General features: G+C 43.1%; 1 protein-coding gene across 1 annotated transcript in view; it reads right to left on the bottom strand.

Annotated features, from left to right (window-relative positions):
- The window catches only part of LOC146855449 (stabilin-2-like), a 1111419-nt gene that overhangs the window by 223409 nt on the left and 874206 nt on the right, over positions 1-13804 (bottom strand). Inside the window, exon 53 of the mRNA XM_085653245.1 lies at positions 6027-6173. Coding sequence (XP_085509371.1) covers positions 6027-6173 — 147 coding nt within the window. The remainder of the gene's footprint in view (positions 1-6026; positions 6174-13804) is intronic.

The following is a 13804-nucleotide window of genomic DNA, read 5'->3' as shown; positions in this document are numbered from 1 at the left end:
TAATCATTTGCCATGGTAGTAACTAGACTGTAATAGTGTCATTCTTTGAGCCAGTCCTGTCGCTGCAATAGCCCTTATCCTAGTTATGCAATTCCACAATTCAGCAGTTTGTACCACAATACATTCCTGTGAATACAGGGAAATGCTGTTTTAAAGTCAATAAAGGCGGTATAAAAAACAGCACCAGGAGAATTAATTGCTCTATTTAAGAACATTGACTGTTTAAGAAGATTGTCATCAATCCCGCAACCCTCTTGGAACCTGATTTAATAAAACAGGATTAAATTATTGTTTTTGACCAAAGACTCTAGTTCTTGAAGTAGCCGTTTGGCATAACATTTACCCTTCACATCCAATAAAGCAATTAAGCGGCAGTTGTGTGAGCCCTTTTCATTTCATGGATTAAATTGTTCCTCGCCAGCTTTCAGGGATAAGCCTATTTTGAATGTAATGTCTGTATAAAAGGGTCAGCTATGATACCCAGAAGCTGGTCTCGCTTTTAAAAATGACTGTGGGAACTCTGTTTGGACCGGGGGCGCCCTTGATGGGGATTATAAACAAATTCTTCAAAACAGTGTCACTGAATACCATGATATACGTATTTCTGGGGCAATTATCCATAATGGATTGGGCATGCATCATCATGGACGTATAAGGACCTACAAATTCAACCAGCGATTCACAGATACACACTAAGGGGCATATTAACAAAGAACAGGAAAAATTAACGTTAAAGGCGCTGAGCGTTAATTTTTTTAACGCCCGCTATCGCTGGATAATATCGCCTGGCTATCGTGTTATTAACAACACTAACCGCCTAGGCGATAAAAAATCCAGCGATAGCGGCATTTTGGGAGGTTATCGCTGGTAATGCAGCGATAAAATTACAAGGATAGGGATATCCTTGTTGATAGCCCATGTTGGACTTAGCCATGTAATCCACCTCCCATTGGATTACATGGCTAAGTCTGAAAATTAGCAGACGTAAAAAAGCAGCGTTAACCACGGTTAGCGCTGCTTTTTTTGTCTCTAACAGGTTTAGCGTGAAGCTTGATAATAGGAGAAATGTTGCTTAGCGACATTTCTCCTATTATTTTGCTCTGGAACACCCACTTTGCATGTCATTAGAGATGCAAAGGGAAGTGTAGTGAAAAAGGGTGCTAACATGCGATTTTGCATGTTAGCACCCTGTTGTTGATAGGGCGATATTTGTATCTCCGCTTCTTTGGCTTTTAAAGCTAAAAAGGCGGAGATAAAGCCCTTGTTAATATGCCCCTTAGTGTCGAAGCAAGCCCCTTTGTTGGCAAAATAGTGGACATAGATCCAATATTTTCCAGGATAACTTTCTTTGCAAACTGTGAATAGTTCTAACCATCTTTTTGTTATTGGCTTCAACTTTAGCTGCCAGGTGGCTTTCCTATACAGTTGCTGTTTGTGTGCAGCCTCCTTTTTCAGAGCACGCACACTACCAAGTCTTCTGAGGGTCTGGGTTACTGAATGCTTGATGTATTTTAGCTGATAGGAATATCAAGGTTTGCTTGCCTTTTTTTAATGGCAGGAATATGCAATAAAGTTTATTATGTGCAAACACATTTGCCTCTAAATTAGCATTTAAATCGTTGATCTAGGTGACTTAGAGATATAACAGCAAGAGGAGGTTGTCAAACGCTGGTTGTTTAAAAACTCCTCAATAAACACAATGTTTTGTTCTCCTAAAAACATAATTATGCTCGGTGGAATTCCATTCAATGTGGCCCATTTTAGTGAGTTTAGAGGGACTAGCAATCCATTTCGTTAGAGAGTCCTATGAGTGAGCACAGTTAATGGAAATACATTGTGGAAAATGGTCACTGCTAGCAAGGGTCACGAGTTCATAATCAACTACATGTTTAAAACGTACAATGATAGGGAAGACGTGTGGAGCCACGGCCAGGGCGACTGACTCCGGAAGCTGGGGATCATGGTTCGATCCCTGGCGCTGGCAGCAGATTAGCCCATTACCATGTGACTCTGGGCAATAGCTTGCTTAATCTTCCCGACGGCCCCCAGCGCCTAGAGACCCTTACGGGTGATTGTTCGCGCTTTACAAATGTGGATTATTATTATTATATTAAGGGCTAGTTAAGGACTGCTTTCCGTTTGGGGGACATAAGTGAAAACATGCCGGGAAATTGCTGGAAGTATGGCTAAGAAAAGCTGAGAAGATCTCATCTAGCTTGCCATGATGCTGAGTAGTTGAAAAAGCAATGGGTGGAATGCCTCAATTGATCTCTGGGCCACATCCGAGTCCATTTTTTTTTTTTACGTGAGAGATTGGTGGTTGTGGTACAGCAAAATGTGAATGGGTGAAAGAAAATTAAAATTTTTGTGTTTTGGCTGAATCATTCTTCTATTGAGAAACTATACATTGCTAAATGACTCACCGACATTTACGCGGAACTAAAACAGGTTCCTGCAGATCAGAGTCTCTGATAAACACAAAGAAAGATAATGCCCACTCATGAACACTTCAGTGGCAGAAACTCAAAACCTGCAGCAAAGGCAGTGGTAGTGAGTATGAGGGAGGGAACCCTTGCACTTAGATTGGAAAAGAGGATATGACAGGAAATTGTAATCCATAGCAAACATGGGATCAATGATGAACAGCTAGGCAAGTAGTTCGCAAACAAAGTGAGCTTGTGATTCCCACTAGACTCACAATAGTGATATCATTTCTAGTTGATGCACAACTGGTCCCAGAAATCAGATTACTTTATGTACACATGTTAAACCTAGATAAGCAGAGTTAATGCTCTAACAGGGACTGGAACAAATATGGCTATAGTGCGTATCATAGTAACAAACCCAAGTCATATCATCCCACTTGTGTTTGCAACAGTAAAAGGACTTCGGGGTTCAGAGTTCAGAGATGCAGAAGCTTCCCTGGTAGCAGGGAAAGCAGGTCAGATAAAAAGCAGTACCTAGGTTCAGCAGTGGGTTAAAGACTGGAGGATTACCTTCTCAAGGCAGGGATGAGGGCAGTGAAGGTGTTGATGAAACAGACACTGCTTTATCTGCAGAAAGGGGTAGAGCCTTCAGAGGACATCTGAGGCGCCCATGCCTCTGAACTCAGAGTTACCTCACGAGGGAGGTAGGTACTGGGGAAGAAGAAAAAAACAATTCCTGGTATGGAAGTTGAAGGCAGAATCTCTGTCATGGGGTAGGAATTGAGCAGAGCAGTAGTTAGCGAGGTGAAAATAATGTGTCCATTCACTACTTGGATCACTGTTGCAGCAGTGTGCTGAAGAGACCCTAGTGTATTATAAAGAAACATAACCCCTGGCTTGCAATATCAGAAGGACTGGCAGACAATGTTGGAAGCATTGTCCCACCATTTGGAAAAATAGGCTGTGACCGAAGTATGACACCAGTAAATTGGCTTAGTGATTCAAGAGGTCACTGATGACATCCGTGTGTTAAGCACTATATAGAAACAATGTAGAATTATTATTATTAGTAGCAGTAGTAGTAGCAATAGTAGGATCATCATCAGGAGGAATGGCTCACTACACCCGAAACACTAGCCAATAATTCATTCAGGTTATAAAATATCTGTAAGGCACTGTAAGCTGATGTAGGAGTTATTTGAGAGTGTGTAACAAAAAACAGAATGCCAAAACCAATGTGAAGAAGAGGCAGGGGAAACTGATCCACAGTGCACCAAATATTGGTCCAATAAATCTGTGGTAGGTGGCACATCACCACACCATGATCCTAGATTTAACTAGGCTTTTTACAGATGCACAGGGAGGACAGTGTTGCCCTCCAAATGAGAGTAGAAGCTATAGATTATGACCATATCGCACTGGTCAACGGCAGCGTTCTGGCTATAGCATTAGAGCATGAGCAGTGCTTGTTGGAAATTACTGCTGAAAAGTAGGAATGGCAAAAGTTGTTGTTTTTTCATGTACTCACAGGCCAAACTTGTTTTCCTTGTGGCAGAAAACAATCTATTTTCTGGAAAATACATGTGTCAGTACTGCTTCCATGGCTATAGGTTGCCAAATGATCCAGTAAGGGGTGGGAGCTTACGCCAGAATTTATTCAGCAATTCTGATTGGTGATAGGTCAACCAATCATACTGATTATTCAGCTGCTCTGATTGTTTGCCATTTGGCAGATCAGAATTGGTCCCTGTGTTTAAATCATTCTGTTTGGCAGCTGCTAAACATGCAGCAAGACTAGGTGGTACACCTGACATCTTTTTGGACCGAGGCATGGTCCAAGAAAATAAGAATCATCCTGCATGAGTATGGTGGAGGGCAGAGTACTAGGAATCTCACAATATTCCGATGCCTGCTTTAGTAGCACAACTTACCATTTCCTGCCATGTCCTGTCCATGGATGAGGAAAAGTTGTCTTAAGCCCTTCTAGATATGTGGTGTGTAACTTCCATGAAAAGACTATTTTTTTATGTACAAAAAATGGAAATAGTCATTGAGAAGGTTTTCCATTAAAGAGAGTAGATTTGGGGTGCATAGGACAAGTAGTTCAAGATAATGAGGGCCCTAAATGTGTTGGATTGTGTTGGAAATGGCCCTTTCTGCAGCATCACCCCCAAACATTTTGCCTTCCTCCTCCCTATTTTGCTGAATTCATTTTTGTTGGCTTTAGGACTCTGGGCACTTTAGCACTGCTGTGCTGTAGGAGGGAATGACACTTTTCTACTAGCTCTGCTGTGTTGACCTGCTGCCTGGTGATTGCTGTGTTACATGAGGGACTGCCACTTTGCAACTTTCTCTGCTGTGTTGGCCTGCTGCCTCTTGCCTGGGAGTAGGAGTGTCTGGACCTGCTCTCTACATCCTTGAACCCAAGATTCTCTAAGGGCTTGCTGGCTTGCCTCCTGTTCTCTGAAGTCTTCGGGTCACAAAATACTTCTTGCAGCTCTGCTGGTCTCTGCCATCTTTGAGTCCAACCCTTGCCTAAGATGCCCCCTCCTGTCCAGGGCCTCAGAAGTCGGTTTCCTGCACTACAGACCTTTTAAATCAAGCTTTTGTGCTCTTTGTGACCGTGAAATGGTCCGCTTAAAGGATCAGCGCAAGCAGGCGCATGTTTATCTCTTCACACAGCAGCATCAACGCTCATGACTGCGAGGCCCTAGCCAGATGGTCTGCAATGCCCGGTGGCTCTTTGCACTGCGCAGACCACCTGCCCGCAATGCTCACCATGGTCCCAGTGAACAGGGATCTTGGCTCAACTTGAGAAGGTTAAACTTCAGCAGGAATTATTTGAAACTGTGTCTGACCCATGCTCAATTACGGTCAGCTTGACGTTTCAGATCTGGCCCGGTCTAGTGCTACCTCAAGTAATCCTTTAGCACTATTGACTTCTAAGCACGCTTTTGGATTTAATCTTTAAAAATTCTTGTCGTTTTGATCTTGTTTTAATCAGATACATTTTCTCTATTTTCCAACCTGGTGTGGAGACTTTTCTTGTGATTTCATTGAGATACTATAATTAAAGTGTGCGCAAATACTTTACACATTGCCTCTTAAGTTATGCCTGACTGCTCTTTCCCAAACTACCAGAGGGTGAGCACAGGTTAATTTAGGTTAGGTATCTGACTTACCCTCACTAGAATGGTGGTCCCTACTGTGACAGGGTGCATACCTCTGCCAACTAGAGACCTCATTTCTAACAGATGCCATTGCCAGTCTCAAAGGGTAAGCTGGGGACCATTTTAGACTAGGAGACAGACAAAAGCCATCTGTACTAGTGCCAAATTTCCAGTAAGGGCTAAATAGGACTTCCGCTTGAAGAGCCGGGGACACATTCACAGATGTATTTTTCTGCAGGAGAAGGGGGCATAGGAAGAGATTCAGCCATGCAAAACATGCTGCGTTCTTAATTTATAGACAGCAGTTAACTCAGGCACTGTTCAACCAAGTGATGTGAACACCTATATGTAAATGAAGATGCACATGCCCATATTCAACCGTTCATTCTTCCACTCATTCATCTAAAGTAAATTGATATTTGTGACTGACCAAAAGATCCAAGGTCACCATACTGTCACACCTCCCGCCGAGGCTGGGAGGGGTTAGGAGGCAGTCAATGCCGTAGGCGATGCCGCTGTCGAACTCCATCTGACGCTGCACTATTTTGCACTGTCTGTCGTTCATTAGAAGATCTCCCTGTGGACGAGAAAAGAGAATGTTACAAATCTATTCAATGGCTCTGGGACCTATGTAGACCCAAGAATGAATTTATTATTCCATCATTGCACTCAATGTGTTGGTCTGCTAAACTTATTAATACACTTGATCATACTGAATTCTTTCTCTTACTTTAAAGTACCTCTTTGTTCAACTTCATGAACTTTAGTACCTGAATAAATATTTCCTGAAGTCTGAGAGCCTGTTCAGTTTACACTTACTGAGTGTACCTGCCACATTGTTAAGGCACTGACTTTGGCATTGGCGCCACACAGAGCTCGTACCAAGGCCTCAATTACATTTGTTCCAGTACGTTCAACACAAAAGTAACAGATCGATCGGAATATTTCCTACACATTTATATAAGTTTCAGATAAACCAGCCCACCAAAGAAACAGCATGGAAACAGATACATTTGGGTTATGAGGGGATAGAAAAAAGTTCTACTGGACTTGGTAGTATAACTCTGCAAATGTGCACATATATTTTAAAGAAATAAAGCCCCCAACTACAATAGTGAAGAGGCTCCACAACACAACTGGTTCTGTCGAACCCTGCATGTATGTATACTATTGTTTTTATTAGGCTTGGATGTACGTAGGTGTGTAATAACTAGCAAAGATAGCTTATCTACAAGTTAGACTTCTCACACAAAGGGAAGTATGTATAGGGGTGTAGACAGTTACTGTTATTAAGTTCACATCTAGTTACCTAGAAAATATGTTTGATATTGTGGACATGATATATGTGCAAGTTGATATTAAAACCTCAACATAATGGGATAACAACGTTTTTTAGATTTTCACTAGTTTTAACGCTGTATGAATATATTGCATGCATGTAATGGAGATTTGTGAAGTGCAACTCGCATATATCGGCCAGTAGATTGCAAGGTATTGTGGGACTTAGGGACCTTATTATTTTTTGGGAAATTATCTACAAGTTCGAGACTCAACCCAATAAAACCGAAATAGATACACTACTTACAGCTTTCTTAGAACAACTAGTGAGCTTGTAGAGGTAGGGGAAATGGGTGGGGGAATGCCACGTATTATAATGAATGATAGCTGTACATTTAAATGGATATTGCCTTCTGCCTTGTGACTCATTATGATGGGTGAGCTCTTCAGTGATGTGCAACATGCTTAAAATGCACTGTTGAGGTTGATTATCCTACATCTTGTATGCGCGCAGTAATGTCTGCTAGCATTGAGCGTTATGCATATGGGAATGTAAAAATAGCTGTATTAGCATTATATGCAATTGAGTATGCATGTAAACGTTTATATTAGTATTCTATACATGCGCTCATGTAACAACCTCTGTTGCATTGCACAGATGTATGTAGTAAGTGGTGGGTGTTTCTATAACCCAGGCGATTTTTCTTATATCAGTTCTGCACCATTAACGGTCTGTTCTGAGAAATGTTTGCAATAATAACCTATCAATCTAAAGATGAATTCAGTATTGAAATATATAATATGTACAATGGGTAAGAAGTTGGGTTTGGGTTTGTAGCGTCCTCCCTAGCCTGTGTACACAGAAATGACTATGCTACACACAGAGCTTGGTATTACACGTCTTTATTCCAGAGCATGTAACCATTAACTGGTCATTGTAGGACATGAATCCTATCCCCACACTTAAGCACTTACGTCACTGTTCTATGGAGTGCATTAGGGACCCAAAGTGTCCTGTCATCTCCCCCTTTGTTAAATGTAAAGTACAAATAATACATTAAAATTATTCAATAAGTTATTTTGGTGCTCGAATCAATCGCCCAGACCTTGTCATGTGAGGCTGCGGAGATGCAAGAGACGTGTCCCTGATTAGCACTGGTGACAGGCACATTGGTACAGTCATTGAGTTTTCCAGATTCTCAGGTGAATAGGTCTCAATTCTAATATCTGGAGCTGGTGAAGGTTGAGGCACAATGGACTTTCCAGGACAGAGAGCAGTCACCATGTGTCCTTACTAGTCACAACTTTCAATGGGTAAACATCAAAAGTACCATCAGACTTGCGTTTCCTTATCTGCCTGACAATGACTTGGTCTCCTCTTTTAAACACAGTGCTCTTAGCATAGCAGCGGCTATCTGTGTAGGTCTTCATTCTTCGTTTGTGAGATGAATCAATAGCACAAAGTTTATCGATGTCAATAGTGGTGAACATAGTTTACAATGAAGTCGATACAATGCATGCCATGACAACGCAGTCATTACAACAACTGCATTATTACATCGCATACCATTACAACGCAAGTCGTTACAATGACATCCTGTAGGGGGCTGAAGGTGTTGGATTTTAAATCCAACTCCTCTCCTACTGTTGCAATGACTGGAGTTGGAATAGTAAATTATACTATTCCAAAATTCAGCACCCCCCCACATCAAGTCTTTGTAATGACTTTGGTTGTAATGGTATACGTTGTAACAAAGCAGTCGTTGTAATGACCGTGTTGTAATGGCATGCTTTGTAAATGCGTGCATTGTAAAGTGTCCTATTTGTCAATAGATCGTTCAATGGCCCATTGGGGCAACTTGGTGCGTATGGCTTCCCAAATATTAAGGTGGCAGGGCTTTAACCCATGGTAGAATTGGGAGTTGACCTGTATGCATGAACTGTTGACTGAAGAACTGATTTGAGGTCAAGCTTTTCCAGTGCAGCACGCTAAATGGTCTTCATGAGAGTGCTCATGAACGTCTTGACAACACAATTCGCCTGTGGCCAGAGAGGTGTGCTTTTCTGATGCTTGACATTCAGCTGAGTGAGAAAATCTTTACATTTTCGGCTATTGTAAGGCGGGCCATTGTCAGATTTCCAAATCAAAGGAAAAACCCCATGTTGAAAAAGTACTTTCTAATCTCTCAATGACTCTTGCATGAGTAGTCGCTAACCGATCTTTCACAAGGGGAAAACGGTTGTATTCATCAACAATGACTAGCAAATATTGACCTTTGTCAAGGCGTCCAAAGAAATCAATTGCAATGTTTTCACATGCGTGCTTTGGGAGATCAGACATGTTTAAGGGATTTGGGGTGGTTTTAGAGGGCAAGCAGTTGCACAAATCGCAGTCCCTTACTTATTTTTCAACTCTTTCATCATGACGGGGGAACCACACTTGGTCCCATAGGGCTCTTTTAGTAGAAACTATTTCAAGATGTCCCTCATGTGCCAGTTCAATGACTTGTTGTCTTTGACTCTCAGGTAAGGCAACTTTTGACCCATGTGAGATGATGCCTTCCGGAGTGACTGAAAGTTATTCCTGCACATTTTAAAATTTCTGGTATTCTATGTCATCATGGAGAGGTCGAGCATGCTTTCTCCAGGAGTGATGAGTAATAATGTCTCTGAGAGCTTGCAAATGTCTGTCAGTGCTCATGGCAACAATTATTTGTTCTACTGATATGGGGGCAGGTGTACTGGATTTCACAATGAAGTTAACATAAGCATCAGCTGCTTTAGAAGTGGTGCCATGACACGGTATGGGTACATATGAGAAGTAATCAGCAAGATTCTGATCTTTTCTTGAATGATGAACAATTGTATAATCATACTCCTGCAGTGGCAACCCCCACCTTTCAATGCAAGGGGGTACTTTTGGATTTAGGATTGCTGAAAACGGTGAGCATTGCTTAGTGGTCAGTGATAACCATGAAATGTTTTCCATACAGGAAGACATGAAAATGTTCACAAGCCCACACTACTGTTGGCTTTCTTTTTCAGGCTGTGAATAGGCATGTTCTGTCGATGACAAACTCCTGCTGGCATACGCCACGATGCATCATGGTGCATTGGGATGTCCAGTGTGCTGGGTCAGGATGACACCCACACCTACTAGGTTCACATCAACAATAACCTCCGCTTGCAATTTTGGATCAAAGTATACCATTTCAGTGGGGTTCTCAATTGCATGTTTGTTTTTCTTGAAGCTTTGTTCAGTCACATGACCATCAGAATGGAACATCTTGTTTCATTTAGTTTGTCAACGGGGCACTCACAGTGGGAAAGTGACATATATACATTGAACAGAAACTGGCCATACCAAAGAAGGATAGAGACATAGTTACATTTTCTGTGGAATATGTGGATGACAAGGCTTGTACTTTACTTAAAACTGGAGTCATTCCCCCATCAGAAAGGATATGACAGAAAAGCTTGAGTTATATTTTATGAAACTCAAACTTTTCTGCATGTAAAGTGAGACGTGCATCAGCAAGTATATGACACATTTATGTAAGAGCTTTATCATGTTTATTTCATGAGGCTCCAAAAACTAGTATGTCATCACTGTAATTGAAAGCATTTGTGACTGGCTGAATGATGTGACAAATTACATCTTGAAAGAGTTCTGCAGCTGATGACGCTCAAAAACCTAGCCTTTTGCATCTAAACAACCCAACACGAGTTGAAAAGGTAATAAAATACCTGCATTTTTTTTCCAGTTCGATTTGGTGCTACCCTTTGTTCAAATTGAGGCGAGAAAAGACTTTGGCTCCATTCAACTGCGTAATCATGTCAGCAATGTGTGGACCTGGATGTTGTTCCCTTTCATTCACCTTTTTCGCCTGGCTCAAATCAACGCAGATGTGCATAGAGCCTCAACTATCCTACTTCGGCACTACCACTATGCGAAACACAAATGGCGTCAGACCAGTGGATCGCTCAGTGATGGCATGTATCAGTAATGTCTCATTTTCTTTCTCAACAGCCTTCTGTAGATGAAATGCAATTTGATGAGGTTGTTGAGCAACAGGACGATGTCCTCATTTATGTGAAGTTGCACTTTCATTGTTTTAAGTTTTCCTAGTCCATGAAACAAAAATGGAAACTGACTCACTATCTTGTGATAGGCATTGCCATTGACGTTTACAGAAAATAACTCCGTCAGCAACAGTGCTGAAACTGAGTAAACATGCACTTGACTTAGTGCCTGGCAGGATATAAATTGGTGCTTGTACTTTTGTCTTTTTATGTTTCATAGTTGCTACAAATGAACCTTGACTTTAGAGTGGTGTTTAAGCAGCCCACGTATATACTCTGGTTTTCAATGGAGTTAAACAGGGCACTGGAGACAGTTCATTGTACTTTTCCACTGGCATAATGTTTTTTGATGTGCCACTGTCTATGATAAACTGTATGGAACACCCATTCACCTTCAGTGTGATTTTAGGACAGTGTCGAAATGAATTTCGCACTTTCACTTGTTAATCTAGTTTCGACTGGCACGCTTCCTTGTGAGAAGCTAAACCTACATGCGCACATCTTTCTGTGGTCATTATTGACATTGCACACACATCTTGCCTCACTGTTGCTCGACAATGACAGTTCTGATCTTTTAGATGAGGAATTTGACGACAATTGGCATTATTTCGTTTCTACTTGCCTCAACTGATGTCGCTGGTTGGCCTTGTGGGCGTGGTTGGGACGTATCTGGAACTTTCTGCCATGCATTTTATTTTCTTGATGTGACACTCACAGCTTCTACTGACTACGGAGACTGCTGGTGCTTGTGACACCTTAATCCGGACCCTGTGGAGTGTATTGGATCAAGGGGAGCCCTTGCTGCTTGATTATTCCGCGGGTGGGACTGCGAGGACCAGCTTGCATAGCGCCATTACCACCGGTGCAGCTAGGGCCTCTTCCCGCCCACTCCCTCCAACACTGTGATAACATCTCGCGGCCCCCGCTTCGCGGGAGCCGCTCGCAGCTTCTACTGACTACGGAGACTGCTGGTGCTTGTGACACCTTAATCTGGACCCTGTGGAGTGTATTGGATCAAGGGGAGCCCTTGCTGCTTGATTATTCCGCGGGTGGGACTGTGAGGACCAGCCTGCACAGCGCCATTACCACCGGTGCAGCTGGGGCCTCTTCCCGCCCACTCCCGCCTGATCCTCCCCTTCACTTAAAACGCCTGGAGTAATCGCGCTAGCGGGACGTGCGCGAGACGAAGCACGGGGCGAAGACCGGGCAAAGAGCGGGCCGTTTGAGGCCGTTCGAAAACGGGAGAGACCGGTACCGGGTCATCCCTCCCGGTCTACGATTCCTCATCACACTTCCCGCATCTAGCCTTGGACTATGGCCACAAGAGAGACGAGGAGTAAGACCACACTGGCTGCTGGGATGGCAAAAGGTACTTTGGACACACATTTTGCAAAAGCGGGGTCACTCTTCATTGACGAAATCACTATTCTAGAAAGGCGCATTTCGCAAGAAATTGAGTGGGTAAGGAGATCCTCTTTGGGACCCCTTGCACATGCAACCACCCCAGAACAAAGACTGGATTGTATATTACCAGATGATGGGGCCAGGGGGATAAGTGGTACGCTTGATGTACCCGATTTGAGTAGTTCCATCTTACCCATTACTGAATGTGACTTTTCTGCCCCTGAAGAGCTCAGTATATTACCTTTAACATTACCCAAGCCCCCCCCACCCCCAATTAAAGCAAAAGTGACCCTGTCCAACATGGACGAAACTATTGACAGGGCTCACCAGCTAACGCAGCTAACGCAGGGGGAGAGGGAGGGAGCCATCCCGAAAAGGAAAAGAAGGGCACAAAACACCGGGGGGCGAAAGCCCAAGATTGCAAAGTATAACCCCATGTGTGAGGGTAATAAACATGGTATAGCTAGTAAGGGGCCAAACCCGCCACCCAAAAAAATGGCACCACCCTCACATACACATCTGGGCAGATATCCCTCAGTTCAAATGTATTATCTGGGGAGGAGGATATTACTCTCTCTGATATTCGCACTCTTCTGAGGATAATGCTAAATCCTCTAGAAGTACGATTAGCAAAGATGGAAACTTGTTTAGTGAATATCGAAAAGGAAATTGCACATCTAGCAAACGCACCTAAAAAAGACAGCCAACCCGTAAGAGGAAGGCCGACCCATAGTGGCAAGAAGACCACATTAGCGCCCCTAGCCAAGGAAAGTGGCCCTGTATCCAAGCCTATACAAACACAACATCCCATACCACAAATCCCGGGAGTGGTAAACCCACAAGTTTCAGATTGTGCAGCAAATGTAAGTCCTCAGGAGAAGTTAGCTGCGCCTGCAAAAGGGGAACAGGGCAATGGTATAAAACATAGGCCAGTCAACTTGCCACCGGAGGCAAGCCCGTACACAGTTATTTTAACAGGCATTCCCGAATTAAAACCATCCTCTAGAGAACCTGTTGAAGCCCTAAAAAACAAGGTAATCAACTGGCTTTCTATCAATAGGCCCCTCCCTGAAGGAATACTGAGTGAGGTCCTCATGGTGAGGAGAGTCCCATGGCTAGGCATTACCAGGAAATCTATCCATGGAGACTGTGTCCTGGTTAACTTTAGGGACCTCATGACCGTCTCATACATATGTAGTTGGCCATACCATGACCAGGAGACTTCCATCCAATCCCTACCTTTATCATTCTTCTATCCACCCATAAGACATGAGCAGGAAGAGGAGGGTTGGGAATTAGTACATAGGAGAGGAGGCAGATGGGGTGCTAGAGTAAGAGGGGGCCCCCATCTCCCCAGATTTCAGCGATACGATCAATTTCCTACCCATAACAGGTTTAGTAACCTAGATATGGTAGATTGACCGAGTCAGACGGGGGGAGGGG

Source organism: Triturus cristatus, chromosome 4_1, assembly GCF_964204655.1.
Source record: "Triturus cristatus chromosome 4_1, aTriCri1.1, whole genome shotgun sequence".
Classification (NCBI taxonomy): Eukaryota; Metazoa; Chordata; class Amphibia; order Caudata; family Salamandridae; genus Triturus; species Triturus cristatus.
Note: the sequence above shows the minus strand (reverse complement) of the source record. Positions and strands in the feature narration are given on the sequence as shown.